This window comes from Desmodus rotundus, chromosome 6 (genome assembly GCF_022682495.2).
Source record: "Desmodus rotundus isolate HL8 chromosome 6, HLdesRot8A.1, whole genome shotgun sequence".
NCBI lineage: Eukaryota > Metazoa > Chordata > Mammalia > Chiroptera > Phyllostomidae > Desmodus > Desmodus rotundus.
The window spans coordinates 82551353-82574622 of NC_071392.1; the positions used below are offsets into that span (position 1 = coordinate 82551353).

Consider the following 23270-nt stretch of genomic DNA (forward strand, 5'->3'; position numbering starts at 1 on the left):
GCTATGAAGAACAAAAGTAAGCTTTTTCCAAACTTTTTCCTATTTTCTACAAATATATTTTATTATACTATTTCGGTTGTCCCAATTTTTTCCCCCTTTGCCCCCTTCCACCTGGTACCCCTATTCCCTCTAGCAATCCCCCCACTTAGTTCATAACCATGGGTTGTACATATGAATTCTTTGGCTTCTCCATTTCCTATACTATTCTTAACATCCCCCTGTCTGTTTTGTACCTACCAGTTATGCTTAGTCCTTGCACCTTTTCCCTCATTCTCCCCTGTCCCCCTCCCAGTTGATAACCCTCCAGATGATCTCCATATCTATGAATATCTTCCTGTTCAGGTTGTGTGCTTAGTTTTTTTTTTTTAGATTTAGTTTATAGTTATAAATTTGTTGTCATTTAAATGTTCGTAGTTTTGATCTTCTTTTTCTTAAATAAGTACCTTTACCATTTCATGTAATAATGGCTTGGTGATGATGAGCTCCTTTACCTTTAGCTTTACCTTGTCTGGGAAGCACTTTATCTGCCCTTCAATTCTGAATGATAGCTTTGCTGGATGGAATAGTCTAGGTTTTAGGTCCTTGTTTTTCATTACTGTGAATACTTCTTTCCTGTCCCTTCTAGCCTACAGTTTCTTTTGAGAAATCAACTGACAGTCTTATGGGAACTCTTGGGTAACTCATCTTTTCTCTTGCTGCTTTTAAGATTCTCTCTTTATCTTTAACCTTTGACATTTTAATTATGATGTATCTTGGTGCAGTCCACTTTGGGTCTGACTTGTTTGGGTCTCTCTGTGTTTCTTGCACTTGCGTGTCTATTTCCTTCACCAAATTAGGGAAGTTTTTTTTTCATTATTTTCTCAAATAAGTTCTCAATTTTGCTCTTCCTCAAATAAATTTTCAATATTTCTCTTCCTCTTCTTCTTCTGGCATCCCTATGATTCAGATGTTGGTACATTTGGAGATGTCCCAGAGCTTCCTTATACTATCCTTGTTTTTTTTAAATTCTTTTTCCTTCTTGCCATTGTGGTTGAATGTTTATTTCTTCCTTATGTTCCAACTCATTAATTTGAATCTTGGCTTCATCCCCTCCACTGTTGGTTCCTTGTAGATTTTTCTTTACTTCACTTAGTGTAAACTTCATATCTTCTTGGGTCTTTATTATGTTGTTGCCATATTCAGTAAGTTCTTTGAGCCTCCTGATCACCAGTGTTTCGAACTCTGCGTCTGGTATGTTGGCTATCTTTGTTTCATTTAGTTATTTTTCTGGTGTTTTGTTCTGTTCTTTCATTTGGGTCATATTTCTTTGTGTCTTCAATTTGGCAGCCTCCCCATGTTTGTTTTTGTGTATTAGGTAGAGCTGCTTTGACTCCCTCTCTTAGTAGTGTGGCCTATTGTGGAAAAGGTACCTGTAAATTGTGTTGGACAGAGCCTTAGGTAATCGCCAGGGCAGGGCAACCTGCTTCACTGCATTGTGGCTTTGTGTGGGGGGAGAGCTTGGAGAGGGGACAGTGCTGGTGCCTGGCTTCTGGAGGTTTGCCTGAACTTGCCCTGTTTGCAGTCACTTCACTTACTCCCTGTGTGTGATGGTGCCCTTCCTGCTGTTGCCCTGGTGCTGAATCCCAGAGGGGCTGGGTCTGTGTACGGTCTAAGTCCGTGCAGACCCTTTAAGTGAAGTCTCCTTAAAATCCGGTGTTTTCTTCCACTACCCCAACCGTCACTGGTTTTTACAGCCAAAAGTTATAGGGATTTATCTTCCTGGTGCTGGAACCCTGGACTGTGCAGTCTGGCCTGAGGCTGGGATCACTTGCTCCCAAGGTATCCCTCCTGATTTTTATCCACCACATGTGAATATAGGACTGCGTGTTTCTCCCCCACTGCCTCTCCCTGCCACATCATGTCTCTGCCCCTCCTACCCATCTGGATGAATGTGACTTCTTTAACTCCTTGGTTGTCAGACTTCCATACAGCTTGGTTTTCTGACGGTTCTGGGTGTTATTTGTTTAGAGGTCTAATTGTAATTCTTTCTGTGGTTGCGCAAGGAGGCGAAGCGTTTTTGGCTATGTCTCCATCTTGACCGGAAGTCTTGCAAAAAAAATTTTTTTTAATAAATGTGAATTACAAAATTTATTACCAACTGACCTATAGAGACAAAGCTAAGAGAGTCTTGATGCTTTGTAATTAACAAAAGAAATCAAGCCACTTTATATGAGTGAAGGCCCAGAATAATCAGTGAGTCAAAGGTATCAGTTTTTGCTATAGTGATGTATGCAGCTTTTAGGAGAATACATTAAATTTCCTAAGACAGGAATATTGTAATAAATACAGATTACTTTCTGCAAAAAAGAACAATACATTAATCTTTAAGTGTTTTGAGGACACTTCTTGGAAACAAACTTAGTATGATGGTTTTAATATGGAGTGCATACATATCTGATAAAGTTTATTACTTAAGGTTATATCTTAAAACCGGATAAGGTTTAATATTTATATTCTTAATGTCTTCAGGTAAAAATATATTCTAAGTATTACATTATTTTTGAAAAAGTAAATGTTTTCGCAGTGCCTTGTCTTCTCCAAGGACTGTGTCAACAGTCCTTCCAGCTTAAGACTTGTGGATTGATTTCAGTTTATTTTGCCAGGACTGAAGCGAAGACCATGATACTGTTTCCATAATTGTGTGACATTCATTTCAGCAAAATGACTTGAAAATTTTATTTTAAAAGTTTACACACTGCCTGTGTGTAAAGTTCATACCTATCTCTATTTCATCATCATTTATTTTCCTCATAGGTTTTTCACCCTTGCAAGTTTATTTTAAATCTCATTTTCCCCAACTATAAAATAAGTGCTTTGTGGAATTGCACCGACACTTAGTGCTCATGTGTGTTAAAACACCTAGCACATTCCGTGCACTCAAGTTTTACCCTTCCTCTTCCCCATTTATTATTTGTAATAGGTAGGCATATACTCTAAGAATGTCTCCTACATCAAAAAGCTAAACATGAATGAATAAATGAACAAACTAGGAGAAAATATAGTGAAGAATTGGTTTTAATTGGTAGGTTATTTTAACTAATTATACTTGTAGAGTAGAAGTACTTTTTAGCTATTAAGAAAATGCAGTAATTATGTGTGGTCTAAGTATGGTATATGGGAAAAAACATGCTACCAAATTTTTATGAGGTATTTTCTCATTTTTGTGTTTGTTTGTTTTAATCTCATATACGTAGGAAAAAACTAGAAGGATATGCATCAACTGTAATTGATTATTCTAGGGTGCAAAGGATGAAGTGGGTCCAAAGGAAGGGCATTGGGCAGGGATGTGGATAGGACATTCACATTAGTAAAGATGACATTCATATTTCTTTACATAGTTTTTTCAGTGGAGCATATAAATTGGGATGTTTCAGACACTATCACTCCATGTAATATAGTCCATATATCAATGGTATTGTGTTTGGGAACTTTTTCCCCTGTACAGTCTTGAAATAACTCTTAGTTGCTTTTCTTTTCTCCAGTATTTTATTATGGAAATTTTCCAACACAACAATTTGAAACAGTTGTATAGGGGACAAATGGCTTTATTTGCCTTCTCAGTTACTATGTATATACCCCGTCATCCATCCATCCATCCATCCATCCATCCACCCATCTATCTATCTATCCATCCATCCATCCATCTATCCATCCATCCATCCATCCATCCATCCATCAATCAGGCCTCATTTTTTTTTTTTGATAGGTTTTGATATAGATCATAGCAGCATGGCTCATCCCTGTACACTGAAGCATTCCTAGGGTTAGCTTAGTCAATATATTTATCTTAGTCTCTAACATAAATGGCAGAGTTTCCTCAGATGTTTGTAGATGCTTAATTACCTGTTCATATGAGAAATGAGTGAAAAAAATCTGAAAGCTTGGGTCTGGGGCTAATGTTTAAAGATTGAGGTTTCACTCTAGTATTAAGGCTACTATCAGTGTTGATTGGGAGAATTCCTAGTCTCACCATTTTTAGATCTTACCCCTAAGGATCTTTCCATCTTCTGCCTAAAATGTGGGGCCTGGCTCCTAGTTGAAGCCATCTAGGGGAAGAGGATAGGTAGAGCCATCAGCAGAGTGGGTGGCAAGCTCAGCAGTCAGCTTGTGTGTGGTTTCTGATCCTCATTTCCTGTGCATGACTTCTCCTTTCAACTGAGTCTGGGGCCCTTTAGTCTAAAGACATTATTTTACCTGTTTTGGAGAATAGACTTCGTCTTTTTCTGTGTAGGTGGAGGAAGTCCTTATTATATGGAGTAGCTGCAAGTAGAATAGGAAAGGAACATGAGATTGAATACTTCTTAAACAGACTCTCAACATGTCATTCTGGCATGTCATGTCATGTTTTTGCCCCAGCTTCACCTCTCATGCTTCTAATTTGCAGGGTATTAAGTGTTCTACTTCTCTGTTTTCCCCACTGCCAGCTTAGGTTTCAGCTTTATCAAATTAAGTAATTTGTCCATCTGGTCTCTAGCTTCCAAAATGTGTTTTCTGTCCGCTCCTATTTTCTATGTTTATGAGTCAGTGCCTTTTTAGAATTCCTTCTCACTATATTATTTTATCAGGTACGGACAGACGAAAATACATGTTTTCATCCCTCCATCTTTACCTTGAAGTTGCTATGCATGTGTTTATATTTCTTTTCCAGTATATATAAGTTTTCCAAGGTTGACACAGTGATTTGCTGGTGTACGAGGTCTGTCCAGAAAGTATCCAGCCATGCAATTTGAAAAATAGAGGCATTTATTGAAGAAGATATGGGAAACATTGTACATAGGACAATGACACCTCACTCCCCTTCAAAGTAGGCATTTTGGGACCTCACACAGTTCTCCCTATCACCATCAACTGCCCCATCATATTTTCCTGAATCTCATCAACGGGCTGAAATCACTTCCCTTTTAAAGGTGATTTTAGTTTTGGGAAAAGCCAGAAGTCACGGGGTGCCAAATCTGGGCAGTTGTGGGCTGAGTCACCTGGGCGATTTGATTTTTGGTCAAAAAACTCTGCACGAGGCATGATACGTGAGCAGATGCATTGTGGTGATGGAGCTGCCAGTCACCAGTTGCCCATAGCTGTGGCCTTCTGAATCATCTGAATAGTTTCCACAGAAGAGTGTTCAAGCTTAGCGCAAAATTTGATGCAGATTCGTTGCCCTAGTCACTCGATCATTTTGAATGTGACGGCCACATGGTACACATCCTTACTCAATGGAGCCTACCACCCCCACTGACTCAATACAGTGAAGTCTTCATTGTTCGCACACGTGCATTCCAGTCCACTCTCCTTGGCTGCCAGGTTACATCAATGTTGTGCAAACCATTCTCGTTATATTAAAGGTTGGACACTCTCTGGACAGACCTCGTATATTAACTGTTGTCTTCTGGTAAAAATCAGTGTTTACATTTTTGGACAGGATTAATGATAGTTATGTATACCCGTGTCCTCTCCCCTTTCCATTGAAATTACAACTGAATTCAAATAGCAGAATGTGTCTTCTACTTTGTTTTGTGTCTGGCACAAGGATTAGGTGGGCCTGTTATGTTATAGATAGGACTGCTGATAGACAGCCTTTCTTCTTTCTTCTATAGTGGCAGATCAGCAGTGGGCAGGCTCCCCCATCAACTGCCAATAGCACGTCCTCTACTCCTTCCAGTCCCACCATTACTAGTGCAGCAGGATATGATGGAAAGGCTTTTGGCTCACCTATGATTGATTTGAGCTCACCAGTGGGAGGTTCTTATAATCTTCCTTCTCTTCCAGATGTAAGTATACACAAAATTTATGATGATCTATTTCAAAAATTTTACGTGAACTTGAATTTTGTGAAAAGCATGGGTTTGTTGGATTATAGGTTGTTTGTGTGTTTTAAAAGTTATTTGTATCCTTTAGAAATATTATAACAGCAGGAAAAATAAAAAGATTATAAACACTTGGCTATACTACAGAACGTCTTCAGGGCACTGGAGTTGAAGGTGTTTGTAAATGGATGATTATGGTGTTGATTATGGAATCTTCAGTTGGGAGAGCAGGGAAGTAAGGACATGGGAAAAGGTGCTGGAAAGTTGAACTGCTGGAATGTGATGTAAGAATAAGTTTAGAGAGGGAGGCTAGAAGTAAAGACATCAGAAGAGATGGAGACAAGTCTAATAATAGAAATGAAAACATTTTCTGTTATGTCATACCGGTGCAAAACTACCTCTGATTTATATTTAAATGAAATACATTTACCCTCTAAATTCCAGATTTGTTAGTATGACTTTTTAAGAAATCTTTATAAAGGCAGAAAATATAATATTCTATGGATAGATCTCCATACATAAGTTGATGCTTGTTTTACTTTTTTATTATCCTCCAAGGTTAGATAATCACACACACAAACATTAAAAACTTTTAAGAAATATCTTACAAGATTTTGAAAGAATTTTTGAGATGAACTAATATTTTCTAATAGTGGCATCATTAGCCTTACCAGAGTTACTTCATTTTTTAAATAATTGTTTATACTTTAAATGGATAGAGTACATGTATTTTTCACACATAGGTAATACCTAGGAAGACTTTTTGTCCCATTCTTTATTTTAGCTTTTAGGATTACTCTACAGTATAAATAACTTTTCTTACATTAAGATCTATCAAATACTATCATTTCAGTACTCTTTTATTTTTTTTAAGATTTACTTATTTTTAGAGAGGGAAAGGGAGGGAGAAAAAGGAGGAGAGAAACATTAAAATGTGGTTGCCTCTCGCACACCCCCTACTCCCTAGTGCCCTGACTGGGAATCGAACCAGTGACCCCTTGGTTTCCCAGGTTGGCACTCAGTCCACCGAGCCACACAAGCTAGGGCTTTCAGTACTCTTTTATTCTCCGAAAAGTATTTGTCATGGTATTGCTAAACGAATATTAAACATAAATGACCATGTGTGCTTCCCTGCTTGCCCAACTGGAGGATCCAAAAATTAAAATTGTCCTGCTCTTTTCCTCTAGAGTCCTCAGATACTAGTGACTCTTTGTTCACCAGCCTTTTCCAACGAGATTCCTCATCTGAACCACAGAACAAGAAACTGATTTGAGTGGCTATTTTCCCAGTCCTCCCAAGGATGGTTCATAACTAGCACCATTCTAGATGCAGAGGCAAGAAGTGAATTTGTTATATACAATCTGTGCTCTAGGAATGTAGGGCTTAATTCTCTTGTAGAATCCTGGTTGAGAAAGGCTGCAAGTGTGTTAGAGAATTGAACTGGGTTTTAATCACAAAGATATTCTTGGGAAATAAATGGTTTTTATCAGCATGAAAAATATTTGCATCTAAAGCATTAAAGTCTTGTTCAATAGAAATTTATTATTTTAACCTGACAATCAGTTAGAAAACAAGTGTTACTTTAAAGCAAGAATCTATGAGGGATCGGTTTTTCCTACCAAACAGTAGTAATGTACTTAGGTGATGCTGGTGTTCTGGAAGTGTGTTATGTATGGACTGGCTTCATTTATCTGGGGCATACCAAAACCTCAGTTCTCAAGTGTGGGCCAAGGACACAGGTGTCTCTACAACCCTTTTAGAGGCTCCACAAGCTCCTCCCTGTGTAAGGCCAGATTTTCTTCATATTCTTCAACCAAAACCACACATCAAAACAGATTTGGTGCTCTGGCTGGTGTGGTACAGTGGGGTAAGCACCAACCCGGGAACCGAAAGGTTGCCAGTTTAATTCTCAGTCAGTGAACGTGCCTGGGTTGCAAGCCAGGTCCCTGGTTGGTGGTGTGTGCAAGAGGTAACCAACCACACATCGATGTTTCTCTCCTTCTCTCCCCACCTTCATCTCTCTCTAGAAAATCAATAAATCTTTAAAAAAAAAAACATACTTAGTGCAGATGCAGATATAAGAGTCCAGCTGGCTGTTATTAAGCAAGTTTCTAAAGAGATTTACAAAAATATGAAACTGCTCTTTTTCTCACCAAGGCTTTTTTAAAAAACTGGCTACTTTTTATTTTTAAATAAAGTATTAAAAAATGTTTTTGCTTTAATTTTTATGGGTGTGAATAACCCACAATATTCCTTTCTCTGGGCTCATGATTTCTGAAATAGTGTGTCCTAGTATGCTTACTAACATGGGACATTAAGAGGGAAAAGATTTTTTTAAAATTGTTTATGGAGACAATATGCATCAAAACTTCTCAGATATGATATTGGCATGTTTTATTATTTGATAATAATGAAACTATTAAAGTTTTCTTATAAATTTAAAGTAGCTTTCAACTGGCAAAGTCTGGATACCATGAAATGATTTCTTTCTTTTTTTTTTTTTTTTTTTAAATAAGATTGACTGTTCAAGTACTATTATGCTGGACAATATTGTGAGGAAAGATAATAGTGTAGATCATGGCCAGCCAAGACCACCCTCAAACAGAACCGTCCAGTCACCAAATTCATCAGTGCCATCTCCAGGTCTTGCAGGTAAAGTGGGCTACTTTGGATTTTGTGTTTCTCTAGTTTTTCTCAAGTTGTAACTTAAAAAAAAAAATTCTCCCTCTTCTTTTTTGTTGGATGATTTAAAAGGGTCTGAATATTTAGCCCTATTTAAAATTAATGTATGGTACTTTCAAAATGGAAATCAAAGGTTAAACCTCTGTACATTTTCAATTTCAACATTATTTATAGGCATTATATACTCCCAGGAAGAAATTAGTATTATACTTTTCTCTTTTTGATAAGTTGAGTTGTCTGTGATGTGGTGTCTTTCAGGATGTAATTTGCCTAGGGTCATAATTTGTCAGCGCCAGTCACTCTTTTGGTGGTTTGCTTGGTGTTTGTGTTTTAAGGATTTTTAACATATCTACTCCTTTCCTTCAAGAGAGAAGCAGTTCTAATACTATACTACTGAGACTGTGTCAAAGTAGGTGTCTTAGACCAATATAAGGAAAGAGGGGACTTTCTTAAGTCATTCACTAGTTACATAAACATAAGGCAGATTACACAATTTAAAAGGAAATGGTATTTAAAACACAAACTTAAAAATGGGAAGGAAATTACAGGCAAAATAGAGCAAAGGCTGTTTGATTATATAACAAATTAATTCAAATAAATAAGGAAAGTACTGAGGACATAAGCAGATAATTCCCTAAGAAGAAAATACCCATAGCCAGTAAAACGGGGCTGGTTGGGTGGGGGCAGGAGGTGTTTAGTCGCACTACTGGTAGTCATTAAAAAAAGTCGAAACAAGATATAATTTCTAACTATTGAATCAGCAAAGGTTTAAACAGTGAAAATAACTTATTGATGAGAATGTGATGAATGAAATACTCTGATGTGTAGCTGCGGAGAGTACACGTTGACAAAATACTTCCCAAAACCATTTGGGCAATATGACTAAAAGATAACCTTTATTCAGTACTAACTCTTTGCCAGGCACTAGACAAAGCACCTTGTACACATGCCTCGCAGAATATTTGTTTCAGTGTGGCTTTCTTTCCTAGACTGCTTTTATGTCAGCCCCTACCACTTACTGTATTCTGTAGCTCTCACTGGCACTGGTGTCCTCGCTGAGATCCTATTCTGGTTACTCTCACACAGGGGACATTCGTCAGTGTTTGGGAACATTTTTGATTGTTACACCCCTGAGTGGGAAGTTTAGAGAGGTGCTAATAACTGGTAGGGGCCTGGGATGCTGCTAAACATCATACAGTGTGCAAACAGCCCTCCACAACAAAGAATTACCTGGCCCAAATGTCAGTTGTGTGGACTTCGAACCGCCCTGCTAGTCTGTGGGGACTCAGACTGTGCTAGGAGTTTAGCATCTCCTTAGTGTTCTATGTACATTCATTATGTGTTCCAGTTTCAATGTAGTACTAAGTGAGCACATTCAATATGAATTAAATACATAGTTATTAATTCATTCTGTGAATGTGTATGATTTCCTTCTCTTGAGGACCTGTTACTATGACTAGTGTACACCCGCCAATACGTTCACCTAGTGCCTCCAGTGTTGGGAGCCGAGGAAGGTAAGCTGGTTTTATTTTATTCTCTAGTAGAAAATCTCTCATTAAATTTCTTTTGCTCCAGTGCTCAAATGCTCTGGTAGTCAGTATACTTCGAGCAATGTTTTTTAATTTTTGGCTTTTAAATTAAAATGATTTAATAATTATTACATATTAATTTAATAAATTAATGGTTTAGGTAAATATAATTTTATCTTTAAAGATAAAGATATTTGTGTATGTGTTGAAAATAAAATGTTTTATTTTTATCATATAGCAAGGATAAGTGAAGTAGGGTAAAACACATTGAACGGGAAGACACACAAAGGCAAACTTAGGGAAGAGAAACAATAATTTTATACTAACTTCTGTGTTCTCTCAATTTTCTAACGACCAAATGTTGATTTTGCTTTAAAATAAATTTATATTTGTTGAAAGTCTATTTTAATTTACTGCTTTGCTTGTGTTATTCCCCATGCTTGCAAATTTCTCCTAGAGAGTGAACCCAATTCTTATTTTTTCATCATATGGAAGCAGCGTTTTCTGAAGAAAGTTTTGACTCAATCCCACAAGAACAGTGGCTATCTGTAAAAGTTTTTTGTTCCACTATGTTTTTTTAAATATTGGAACATCAGTAAATTATGTGCCTAGTCAATTGTCTTCTCACTGCTTGACAATAAATCGTTAACGTGAGCCTAGAGTTCTCTTTGTCACTGACTAGAGAAGCAAATGGTAAAGCCTAAAAAAAAGGTGCTAGTTCTAAGGTACTAACTCTGGCTGCCCAATTTTAGAGCCTCAGAATATTGAAATCAGTTTTCTTTTAATTCAGGTATTATTTAATTTGTTTAAGTATCTTCAAATGTATAGTGTAACTATTTAGATAGGTTGATGTATACAACATTATATGTAAGAAAACTTGTATATAGCAGTTGCATTTAAGTTATGTATCATTTATTAATGATGTAACATAGTTCCCATTGTTGTGAAGGTGTGGCATTATTCTGAAAGCTGTCATACTTTATTTTGAGATATTTAAGGTAGCGTTCTCAGATTTTTTTTCTTTCTTTTTTATACGTAAAGCTCTGGCTCTTCCAGCAAACCAGCAGGAGCTGATTCTACACACAAAGTCCCAGTGGTCATGTTGGAGCCAATCCGAATAAAGCAAGAAAACAGTGGACCACCTGAAAATTATGATTTTCCTGTTGTTATAGTGAAACAAGAATCAGATGAAGAATCTAGGCCTCAAAATGTAATTATATTAATGATTGCAGTACTATTCCTCTTCAGGCAATAGGATAAGAAAAACGTTTACATAGCTCATAGGAGGTAAAATAAACAGTCTTTTTTAAAGCAGGGAAATAGTTGACTTACAAGTTGAAATATTTGAGGAAAGTCTCAGTAAATTAAAACAAAAAATGGATGGAAAACAGGGTGAAGAGTTTCAAAAATTACAGGTTCAAATGAGGAGGTTGAGGCATTTGAAAGAGAACAGAGTAAAACAGATGGAAGGTAATTGCCGCAGAAATAATAGAAGGAACTTCATGTAACTGAAAGACATGAGCATCTGAATTGAAAGGACCTAACAAGTACCAGAACATTAAGTGAAAAAATTAAAAATTGTGTAAAGATCAAATAAACATCTTTTATTTGCACACAAATAAAAGACATTCACACAATATCATAAAAAATTAATATCCATGTACTTATTCTCAGGAAGATATTTGAAAATATGGTTCATCAAAAATGGAGTAGACCAAGAAAGAGGAAGACATGAGGACCCAGAAATGGGATCTAACACAGAAGAGAGGCAAAGAAAAGGGTGGTGCCCAGTACAGCAGCTCCCCCAGTATACCCTGTAGCAGGAGGGCAGAAGACTGCATAGGAGTATGTATGTAAGGGCAGAAAAACGTTTTGACAACGATCAGAAGCATTTTCCAACACTGTTGGAGACTTAGTCATGACAGCAACTTAGTTGTCTGAAATTTTCACCATCCTAGGCTCCAACATAAATTTTGATTCATCTTAAAGTCATTAATGGCTCTATGAATGATTTTTTAAAAATCTACACTAGGCTTGTTTAGTATCTAGGTATAATTTGAGTAACAATTCCAATAAAATGTACTTACAGTTCATATGGTTTACTTTTTACACTACCCACCTATTCTCCCACTTCTGTAACCATCAACAAATTCAAAGACTTTCCCTTTATTATCCACACCCCCTTACTAATGATACTCTGTTTTAATGATGTTTTTCAGTAGAGGTCCATGTCTTCTGTTCCATTAGAGAGACTGATACAGGTAGCAGTAAAACGATTCTGTTCTCATGCATATTCACAGACTCCTTTGACGTAGCCAGTGCTCATGAGAGAGCAGTCTTTGGTCTAAAACTGCAGTAGTGCTAATAAAGGATGCCAGTTTTAAGAAAACGTATGCGTTTGCTTCCTTCCATTGCAGACCACCTACCCAAGAAGCATACTCACCTCCCTGCTCTTAAATAGTAATCAGAGCTCTGCTTCTGAGGAGTCTGTGCTAAGGTCAGATGCCCCTGACAGCACAGGAGATCAACCTGGACTTCACCAGGAAAATGCCTCCAACGGAAAGTCTGAGTGGCTGGATGCCTCCCAGAAGTCACCCCTTCACGTTGGAGAGGCAAGGAAAGAGGATGACCCCAATGAGGACTGGTGTGCAGTTTGTCAGAATGGAGGAGAGCTCCTGTGCTGTGAGAAGTGTCCCAAAGTATTCCATCTTTCTTGTCATGTGCCCACATTGGCAAATTTTCCAAGGTAAGATACTACTTGCTTCCCTTTCCCACATTCTTTCACTGTCAACAATAACAGCAATAAACTTTTGACAATTATTATAACATAAAACCTTTGTAAAAACTTAGTTTTCTTCCCATACCCTGCCTACAATTCCTTGTGCTTCTCTCCAAAACCTAGTCTGTTTGGAAAAGAAAAATAACAAACTTTGAATCATTACAAGGGGTTTCCATGGAGATGAGTGGTCCTTATGCACCACTGCCACAGTTGCATCTTACTTGGCAGGCACTGACATTTCAGATATCTCAAATTCTCACAGTGCCTTTGAGACGATGATGGCCATTGAGTTAATCTCTGTTCTTCAAAGGCTATACTGTGTAAAATTTAATTTCAAATGGAGTTGCAATAATAGTACTAAGAGCATTTCATTTTCTGGAATCATTTGGGGCAAAATGCCAGTTATGCATCACAGCAGCCATAAATTAATGTATCTGTTTATTTAAGTGTTTATTTTATATATGTATTTCTTACCTCCTTGGCTAGAATAATATTTACCATTCAGACCCCTGCATTGCATTTCTACTGTTCAGCTCTCTTACCATGGTGCCATATACATAGTAGTTATATGGTAAATTCTCAGTGAAATTCATGCCAAATAAATAATTGTGTATCATAGATGGCATGGAGGAGGTAGGAAAGAGGTATAGTATAGAGAAAAACGATGCATTAAGAACTCAAATGCTTCATCCCCCAACAGTGGAGAGTGGATTTGCACTTTCTGCCGAGACTTATCTAAACCAGAAGTTGAATATGATTGTGATGCTCCCAGTCACAACTCAGAAAAAAGGAAGACTGAAGGCCCTGGTAAATTAGCACCAATAGATAAAAGGGTAAGGTTTTCTTAGCATTTCCAAGCTAGACTGTTAAGCAGGAGTTTTGTTGTTGTTAGATGCATTATTGTAATGCAGGTGTGCTTTTCATCAAAGAAATGTATATTCAATCAAATTTATATCAGCTTCTCTTCTTTAGTATTTATTTCCACAAAAATGTAGGTATCTTAAATAATATATTTAAAAGCAGACTAACTTTGTTAGTTTGAAAAAATCACAGTACTACTTGTGTATGTGTCCATACACATATACACACATACATTTTCTAGAAGCTTAAAATACCTTACTTGAACAAGTAGAATGTGTATCCTTTATGTGGACTGGACTCTTTAAATTTAGTAAGAGTCTGTCTTTAGTAAATTCCGTTTTGTTTTATTTATACTACAGATAGGTTTTCTTCCTCAGAATTTGTTGATGTATTTTTCTATTTACTTTTCCTGGAAATAATTCCATTTTTTCACCCAGTGGTACTAGGTTTATACCTCAAAGCTAGCTAAAATATTTAACTGTAATTAACATTTAAACCTACTGAATCAACACTTCTGCATTAATAAAGTAGCTCCTTAGCTCAATTATTAAGTAGAACAGTGAGTAGGAAAGTTGACAGGCAAGAGGGGGCCCAACCATGCACTACCAGCACTAGGGTGTTTATTGGGGTGAACCCATAAGCAGAGAAGTAGCGAAGTGCCATCAGAGAGAGAAAGGGCCTTAGGACTGGGCAAACCAGGAAAGGGGTTTGTATTTGGATCTCTTCCTTTTTGACTACTAATAATTCAGTACACAAATTGGAGAGATAACTGGGAATTAATTTTTAAAGAGCTTCAAATGGGTTTCTAGTAACACTGTCTTTTATTCCTGTAATTACAAGGACTGCTCTCACAGCACAGAAACCCCAGAGTGACAAACAGCACAGTTGAGTAAGTGATTGGGAAGGAGATAAAAACTCCACGTATCAATAGTTTTCTTGTATTGATCTGGTTTTAATTTTTATTCAGGTACTCTGAGACACATGACATTGTAATAAAAAATAAGCCATGATTTCATTTTATTTTATTTTTTGCTTAGAAGTGTGAACGTCTACTTTTATTTCTTTATTGCCATGAAATGAGCCTGGCTTTTCAAGACCCAGTTCCTCTAACTGTAAGTATTAATGTCATTTTGAGCATTTTTATACAATGGAATGATTTTTCTGAAACTTGATTTATGAGAATCTAGTTTCTGTACCATTTTTCAGTGGTTAGTTTCTTGTATCTGATTTAGTCTTTAAGCTTATTCATACATACTGAAAGCTTTGATCTGAAATACATTTTACGGTTCACAAATTGGCCCAAAACTTCTATTCATTTCTCATACATCTCATGTAGTTTACCTACTATTCTCTGTAATGATTTGTATCAGTTGTCTCTCTCTGGAGATTTAGGCGTATCTCCTAAACTGTTGGGGATAAAGACCCCCAGAATTCCCTGTACATATTTTAGTTTTATATGTCCAGACTTCAAATATTAAGTAGACTTTTAACAGAGGAAGTTGGGTGTGTGAGTGTGCGTGAGTGTTCACCATTAACTTCAAAAAGGTTCATTTTGACAGTTTCATAAGACTTTAATGCATAATTTTAGAGTGCTAAAAGTACTACTAAAAATATGTTCTGTTCTCTGATATCTAAAATTTCTTTAAAGATTTAATACTCTACAGTTTGACAAATTTTAAAAAGTTAATGCAAGGCTAGAAAAGAAAATGAGCTTAGTAAATACATTCAGCTGATAAACAATGAACTTCTTTCTTGAGACCAGGTTTTGAGAAGGTGAGATAGGAAACGGAAATAAATAAATACTTTTCAGGGGAAGGAACTTTTGTGCCTAAAAGAGGCAAGGCAAAAAAAGTGAAAGAAAAGAGAGTTGTAACCAGTAGAAACTTTCTCCACTGAAAAATTTAACCTAGAACTTGGTGCTTTTTATGATCTTGGCTTATACTTACATTTGGTATTAATAACAACAGCAGCAGCAAAAAATAGCCCCCTTTTTCTTAATATATGTCATCTCAGTGGTTACAAAAACTATGAAGGTGGTAGGATTATTCCCATTTGATATGTGAAGTTCAGTGAGGTAAGTAACTTTCCCAGGAGCATGCTACTGAGCAGCAGAGCTGGGGTTCAAACCCAGATTCAAACCCTGTTCACTCTACCGCATGCAACAGAAGCATGTCAGATCCTACTAGAAATGATAGTGTTTTTATAATTGCTTTTTATTTAATAATGAAGAGGAAAAGAGAAGTGTGATTTTTTTTTTAATTAAAAATAATTAGTGAAAATTTTTGAAAAAAGTGTAGGCACGTGTAAAAGTTGCTGCGTAAGTTTCCTTAGCAATGACAAAACAGTACAATCTGAATTTTATGCAGCTAGTTGTAGAATTCATTTAGGACCAGGTAGAATTTAGTTATTTGCATTATAGTATCTCATTTATTTTGAAAGGTGCCTGATTATTACAAAATAATTAAAAATCCAATGGACTTGTCAACTATCAAGAAAAGACTACAAGAAGATAATTTCATGTACACAAAGCCTGAAGACTTTGTAGCTGATTTTAGATTGATCTTTCAAAACTGTGCTGAATTCAATGAGGTGAGGTGGGAAAGGGGAGACTAATAGCAGTACTGAAAGCAATATTAAACCAAACACCTTATCAATACACAAGGAGATTAGTTATGCTAGTGTAAACTTCCAAAAGTTCAAGTATGTCAGGTAATGACTTTATCCACATTTATATTCCAAGGTTTATTGTATGGTGAGTGGAAATGCAAATTATAGCTGACGACTTAAAAATTTAGAAAATATTTTTACCTAACCTAGAAGAATTCTTTCTCATTCCCATCTTTATTTCTTGGAATATAGCACTTCCATACTTTAGTCTTCTTAATGTTGATCTTGCACTACTAAGGATGTGGCCTAAGCAGTTCTAATTTAAAAATTTTTTCATCTATCAATTTATCTAAATACCTGCCAGATTTAGAGCCTTTTGTTCATGGTTTGTTCTCGGTGTCGGGTGCTCATTCCAGAGTTCCACATTTCCTTTGGTCTAAAAATACCTATTATTAATGCTTACAGTGTGGCATCTTTTCTATCTCTCTTGGTAATCCAGTCCTACCACTGTCAAATCCTTTTAGAATAATCCAGACCAGACAAAGCCTTTTATTTACCCTTTATCTGGCCTTCTCTATATTTTGTTTAGCCCCAGGCTATTACTCACTTTATATCAGCAACGTTGCATAAACATTTTTCCAAAACGATCCACCGGTACTCCTAATCTCAAATTGAAAGAGAGCAAAAATGTGAGAAATTTACTACTTTTAGTGACTGAAATGTTGGTGTTTGTTTTTTAATTCATACTTTTTATTTCTATCCAACAGCCTGATTCAGAAGTAGCCAATGCTGGTATAAAACTTGAAAGCTATTTTGAAGAACTTCTAAAGAACCTTTATCCAGAAAAAAGGTTTCCTAAACTTGAATTCAGAAATGAATCAGAAGATAATAAATTTAGTGATGACTCAGATGATGACTTTGTACAGCCCCGGAAGAAACGCCTCAAAAGCATAGAGGAACGCCAGTTGCTTAAATAAGCAGCACCATTGGCGTGTGCTGGTTTTTAGATATTTTTGTTTTCAAAAATTATTTTGTCAGTAATTTAACATCACTATAAAGAAGAGTTTGTGACCACTCTGATCTATAAGTTTTTGATGTTTACTAGACTTTAATTTTCTTAATAACCCACTTCTTTTAACCTTGTTATTAAGAAAGTAAGAAAAAAAAAAGAAAAGAGAAAGGAAGAAAGAAGCATCAACAACAAAATAAAAAGACATTGTTTCCATTTCTGGATTCCAAAACTAATCTGGAACTATAGCTACTATAGAAAGGAAATAGATTTTGTATGAACTCTTAAGTTGAAATTTTAATGTGGTTTGGATGTGTGCATTAATCCATTTTTAGAAAAATACCACTACCCATTAATTATGGCTCAACCATGGGTTAGGTATAGTGTCCTTAAGAACAGTACATAGTGAAGAACAGTTGGGCCGTAATTAATGAACATGGGTGGTAATGAGAGTTCTATCCTAGGATGCCAACTGGTGCAACGAATAAGTAGATTAGATACTATTGAGAAGGCACCTCATGTAAGATGGCAACTGTATTAAAGAAAAAGCAGGAAGACAAAAGTTTGATTTTTTTATTTTTGTTTTCTTCTTGTCTATAGAGGTGTTTGGTATAGCAGATTTTCAAGGCCATTTTTCATACATTTCTTAATTGAACTTCTTCCTCTGTGGAAGTAAGTGAACACATTTGGTTTTGCTGGATGTCTGTGTGGTTTTGCTGTTCGTTTTAACTGTGCAGGTGATCCTTTCATAACAAGACTCATTGTTTGCAGTATTGCTTTTAGTGGAACACCCAACATACAAAATACAGCTTTGTGCGGTATTTGATGTGAGGATTTTTTTAAAAATACACCCTATTGGGTATTAAATGTATGTTCCCCTGAAAGGGACTGGTTTTTGTGGTTTTCATCTGTCTTTATAATTTGGAATGAAAATGTATTATGGAATTTGGGAGCTGGCAGTTGGAGGGAATTCTAGTAAAAATTTAATTTTTTCTGAAGCATCTATTTCCTATTTTTAAGAATTAGACCTTCAAATTGAATCTTTGATCTCAATTCTAAATTTCATTTTTATTCTCATAGAGATACAAAAGGTGTCTTCTGAGGGCAAACATATTCTTAATGGGCCAGACCTCACTAGTTTAACTGACATTGGTTTATTCCTTGTTCAGTCTCAAAGAAGGAAACTAGATTAAGAAAATTGCTATGCCATTTGCTAATCTAATGTTTGACAAAATACTTACATATGAATTTATTTGGTTTGCCAAAGTAAACCTTTCTAAAACACTAATTGACTAAGGAAATTTTTCTGTTTAGGCTGATAGAATAAAAATATGGCTGACTTGAAAGAATGTTCTCTTTGGATGGTATCATCTTGTGTGAATTAAACCTAGAGGACTTGCTTTCATCCACATGTCATTACTTCTTAAAATGGACAATGTGAAAATACTCTGTGGCTGATTCACTGGGTTTTCAGATATTGCTAAAGATAAAATATGAGAAAATAACTTATTAGCAATAGCATCTCACGTTCTGTATAGATTTAGGCCTTGTTATAATGTAAAGTATACATTAATGGTTAAAAGGGTTTTAGTCACTTTTCCACATTTGTGTTCAAGGTGACTGTTGTGATGGTGGTATCATTTTGAATATGCATTTGACATTTATTCTCTGAAGACTGAACACATTTTGGTAACAGTGCATATACCATTTAATTGTCTTATTTTGCTCCAGCATTTATAGCACACCAGCTGTTGAGCTTTTAGTAATAAGTTCGTTGATATCTTAGAATACTGTTCTTTTGATGGTTTGTTCTTCCATATTTGTCTTCTGAGTTAAATCAGGGCAGCACAGATAAATTTTGAGAAGGATCACGAAGGGAAGTATCACTAAATAGAAAAAATACATAATTTTCTAAAAGCATTCGAGCCAGAATTTCTAATGTCCCCAAAATGTTCACTGATATAGTAAGTGCCATATTAATTTTTTTTTTAAATTTGCGAGAGAGAGGGAAAGAGAAACATCGATTTGTTGTTCCACTTATTTATGGATTCATTGGTTGCTTCTTGCATGTGTCCTGACCAGGGATCGAACCCACAACCTTGGTATGTGGGGATCAAACTAACCAGCTGAGCTACTCCTCCAGGGCAATATTAATCTTTTAAAACAGTATTTAAAAATGGTTTTCTCTCCACAAAGTCTTCAGTTAACAGTCTTCAAGATTATAGTCCTGTGATCTTATTAACAAGCACCTATGTGCTCAGGCAGATCCCAGCTAAGTAGTTCTTAAATTCTAATAGACAGCTCTAAGATGATCCTAACTATATATATATCCCATGCTCATTTAGAGAGCATCCTCCCAAAAGTAAGTGCAATTCAAGCAACCTTGACCTAACACTCCAGTGTTTATTTCCAAACAAAAACTCAGATTTCCCTCTGGATTTAGAACCAAGAGCCTAGAGTCATAGCTGCAAGACCCCCAATAACTAGGCATGATCACACCTTTAGCCAGGGTTTATGGATGAGCAGAGTATGTGGGAGCCAGGATTTACTCAATACCAACTCATCGAAAGCTTTCCCTGATGCCAAGCATCTGATCTTTCCAGCAATAAGGAAACCCAAGTACACAGTCAGTGGCTTATATGGCTTTGGCAGAAGTATATATGGACTGAGATATACCATACTGCATTCAAAATATATTTGTGCATCAGCATCTGGCAGTGCAATCATTTTGTCCTTTGAATTAACCAGCCTTGCTTATCTCTTCTGAATGGAAGGGTAAGAAATTGGAAAGTGCTAAAAGGAAATTGTCCTCTTGCCATGGTAATTTGACTTTCTTTTCCAAGCTAAAGAAGCACTAAATTTTACTGCACATAGTAGTGTAGTTGAAACATAGCTTAGGAATGCTTTCAGAAAGTTTCAGTCCAGAGTTAAAAGGTAAGTATACAGATTATTGCTCCATTTATGAATTTGCATTTCAAAGTCCTATGATTGCAGTGTTTAAATGTTTAAATTTGGGTTTCACAGAGGGACTAGTTAGAAGTTGAAAGGAGGAGGTCCTCCTCTTGCTGAGCCCTGATCCACAAATAATGTGAATTCCAAATATAAGTTGCTTCATGTGAACAAAAAATTCTTAGGTTTAAACTGAAGATACACTCATTTTCTGTTTATCTGTATCTGTTTTGAATGAGACAAATCAGGTGATTCGGTTCGCCATTAAAATTCTGGACATGGCCATGAGTTCGGGTATCTAATTTCTTACTGAAAAAGAGCACCTCCTTTTAAATAATCATGTACATATTTTTAAAGTATTTTATAGCCTCATGTAAATTAATAGTTGATGTCTTTTTACAGACATATCGCCCCTTCATTTTGGGTGTGAACTTACTAAGTCACATAGTTCACATGTTGGTGGCTCATGCTCCTGAGTGAGAATAATGCTAGCCAATCCAATCACAGATTTCTGTCTCCATGAAGGTTTTGCTTATTGTGAAGGATATCTGGGACAATAGTCTTTGTTCGTTTGTTTAATTTAGGGGGCCAACTGGTGCTTTGATTTTAATAAAAATTAGCTTCGATGGATTTTTCCTGTGAATATTTTACCACAACGAGGAATTTTTAATGGAAAAGTCACTCGTGTCATTCAGTAGAATTTAAACTAGCTTGTATCTGCCTTCATTACTGCGTGTTGTCTTCTGTAAAACTGATGCATAGGGACAACCTACTCTTCCATAAATAACAGGAAACTTTAAAAATTCTAACACATGCAGTTCACTACATACAGGGAGAAAAGGAATGATAAACATCTTCAGACACTGGTTTCCACCTTTCCCCCCTAAAAAAAGGAAGCCAAACTCCTGAAAGTAGGAGAACAAAAGATGTCATAAAAAATTTGTATGGAAGCTGTTGGGGGAGGAGGGTATTATAACATCTGGGGGCTTTTACACGTCACTTTGAAAGTTTGTCTGTGAATTACCTTAAAGGTTAGAAAGTTTTGATTCTTGGAAGTAACTATTTGAAAAACTCAGTATTGGGTACTTAATAGATCTTACTTTGATGGGGATGGGAACAGCCTTCTATTTGATTGTTAAATGAGGTTTTAAATAGAATAAGTCCTAATTTGAGTCCTTAAAAAATCCTTTAGAAGTTAAACGTTTAGCAGAATTTTGTCTTTCGTAAAGAAGAAAGGCTGTGTTAAAGTTGCCAGTGAAAGAATGTCCAAACCTGTGGAAAACTGTATAAAAATTTCTTTCAGCCAAGATTTGAGGATATGCCCTAAAGCAAGATCTCAACAGAGTGAAAAAACGCTCTGGAGAGTGACAGTTCTGTGGCTTATTTTATACATTTAGAGTCAAAGGGGAAAACGTTAAGGAAGGTTACATAGTATCTATTGGTGGTAGATTAATGAGGCAGGAGAAAGCAAAATGTGGACATTCCTAGGATTGGATAAAAAAGGAAAATGGAGACATGCTTCCTTTTTACATTGGGCGGTACAAGATAGTTAGCAGGGAACATTTACGGCACACAGAGATGGTATGCGGGGAGGAGGTAACCATGAAGTGTTACGCAGTCTCCAGACTGGGTGGTTGTGCCTTCAAGGGGTCAGGAAAAGAAAATTACTCTGACATTTCAAAGGTATGTTATCCTAGATGCATAAGAACAATGGACTGGGCTCACTGAAGGTACAGGTAGACCTTTTGCTTAGGAAGGTGTAAGCCTGGGATGTGACTGACTACCTGCCATAACCTGCCCCGTTAGGAATTTATGATCAGACCGTCCTGTGTGGTTGCTTTCGGTCCCTGGGCTTGTCCGGCCTGCCAGGTAGCCCTTTTGCTTGTGGGACCTGCTGTGTTGCCCCTTCTGTTCACAAAGCCCTCTGCCATGTATCAGGATACATGTGAGTATGAATTCTTTGCCCATATTCTCTAATGCCTTTAACCCCAGGTGAAAGAGAAAATCTAGTCAGGAATCTTCCCATTGCAAATGACTGATGCCCAGTTTTGATTGCTTTTTTAGGGGAGAGGATAAAATATTGGGTTGGCCAAATAGTTAATTTGGTTTTTTCCGTAAGATGGCTCTAGTAGCGCTTAGTTGTCTTTAACTTTATTCAAAACAGTCTTGTTAGATTGTATTGTGACAGCTGTCACATCAGCGTGCGTTTTTTAAAAAACAAAATTGGTGAATTTTTTTGTAGTCATTTTAGTATTGAAGATGGAAGAAAATAATGCAACATTTTTGGCATATGCTTTGTTATTTCAAGAAAGGTAAAAACAGAAACACAATAAAAGATTTGTTGCAGTGTATGGAGAAGGTGCTGTGACTGATCGAATGTGTCAAAAGTGGTTTGCAAATTTTTGTGCTGGAGATTCCTCACTGGATGATGCTCCACAGTCGGGTAGACTAGTTGAAGTTGATAGTAAACAAATCGGGACATAAATTGAGAACGATAAATATTATGCCAGGCAGGAGAGAGCCGACATACTCAAAATATCCGAATCAATAAAGTTACTGGTGAAAATGAAAAATGTCTTTTATTTTATGGAAAAAACTAAACAGCCAACCCAACGTACGGATCAACCAAGTTAAGCACTTTTCACACTTGGAATGGCAATGTACTGACCTGCTAAGTGGCATGTCCCCGAAGAAAATGTTCTTAAAATGGACACAGGAGGAGTACCAATAAGATGGCAAGAACCACAGCTTAGTGGGCCACCAGGTGCCACACTTTGACAATGACGCGGGTTCTCTAATCTGTATTGGGGATTTACTCATGATGGTATGTATACATTAAGAAAGATCAACATACAAAAAGTCCAAAATAAAGGCTGGCACTCATATTATGGAAGGAATTTTTGCTATTATAGACTGTGCTTTAAAGAGAGTTGTAGAAATTCCCCTCTACATGTAAAATTATTTTATTCTGAGAAATTAACCTGTATTAACATAAATTACAATATGCTTGTACA

General features: G+C 36.4%; 1 protein-coding gene across 2 annotated transcripts in view; it reads left to right on the plus strand.

The window, feature by feature from the left end:
- Positions 1 to 20886, plus strand: part of TRIM24 (tripartite motif containing 24) — a 102444-nt gene extending 81558 nt beyond the window's left edge. For both annotated transcript variants that reach the window (XM_053927019.1, XM_053927018.2), the window contains exons 11-19: positions 5631 to 5804; positions 8357 to 8492; positions 9964 to 10036; positions 11093 to 11261; positions 12469 to 12797; positions 13531 to 13663; positions 14729 to 14803; positions 16131 to 16280; positions 17066 to 20886. In XM_053927019.1, coding sequence (XP_053782994.1) covers positions 5631 to 5804; positions 8357 to 8492; positions 9964 to 10036; positions 11093 to 11261; positions 12469 to 12797; positions 13531 to 13663; positions 14729 to 14803; positions 16131 to 16280; positions 17066 to 17275 — 1449 coding nt within the window. In that variant the 3' untranslated portion in view covers positions 17276 to 20886. The remainder of the gene's footprint in view (positions 1 to 5630; positions 5805 to 8356; positions 8493 to 9963; positions 10037 to 11092; positions 11262 to 12468; positions 12798 to 13530; positions 13664 to 14728; positions 14804 to 16130; positions 16281 to 17065) is intronic.
- Positions 20887 to 23270: the final 2384 nt, after the last annotated feature.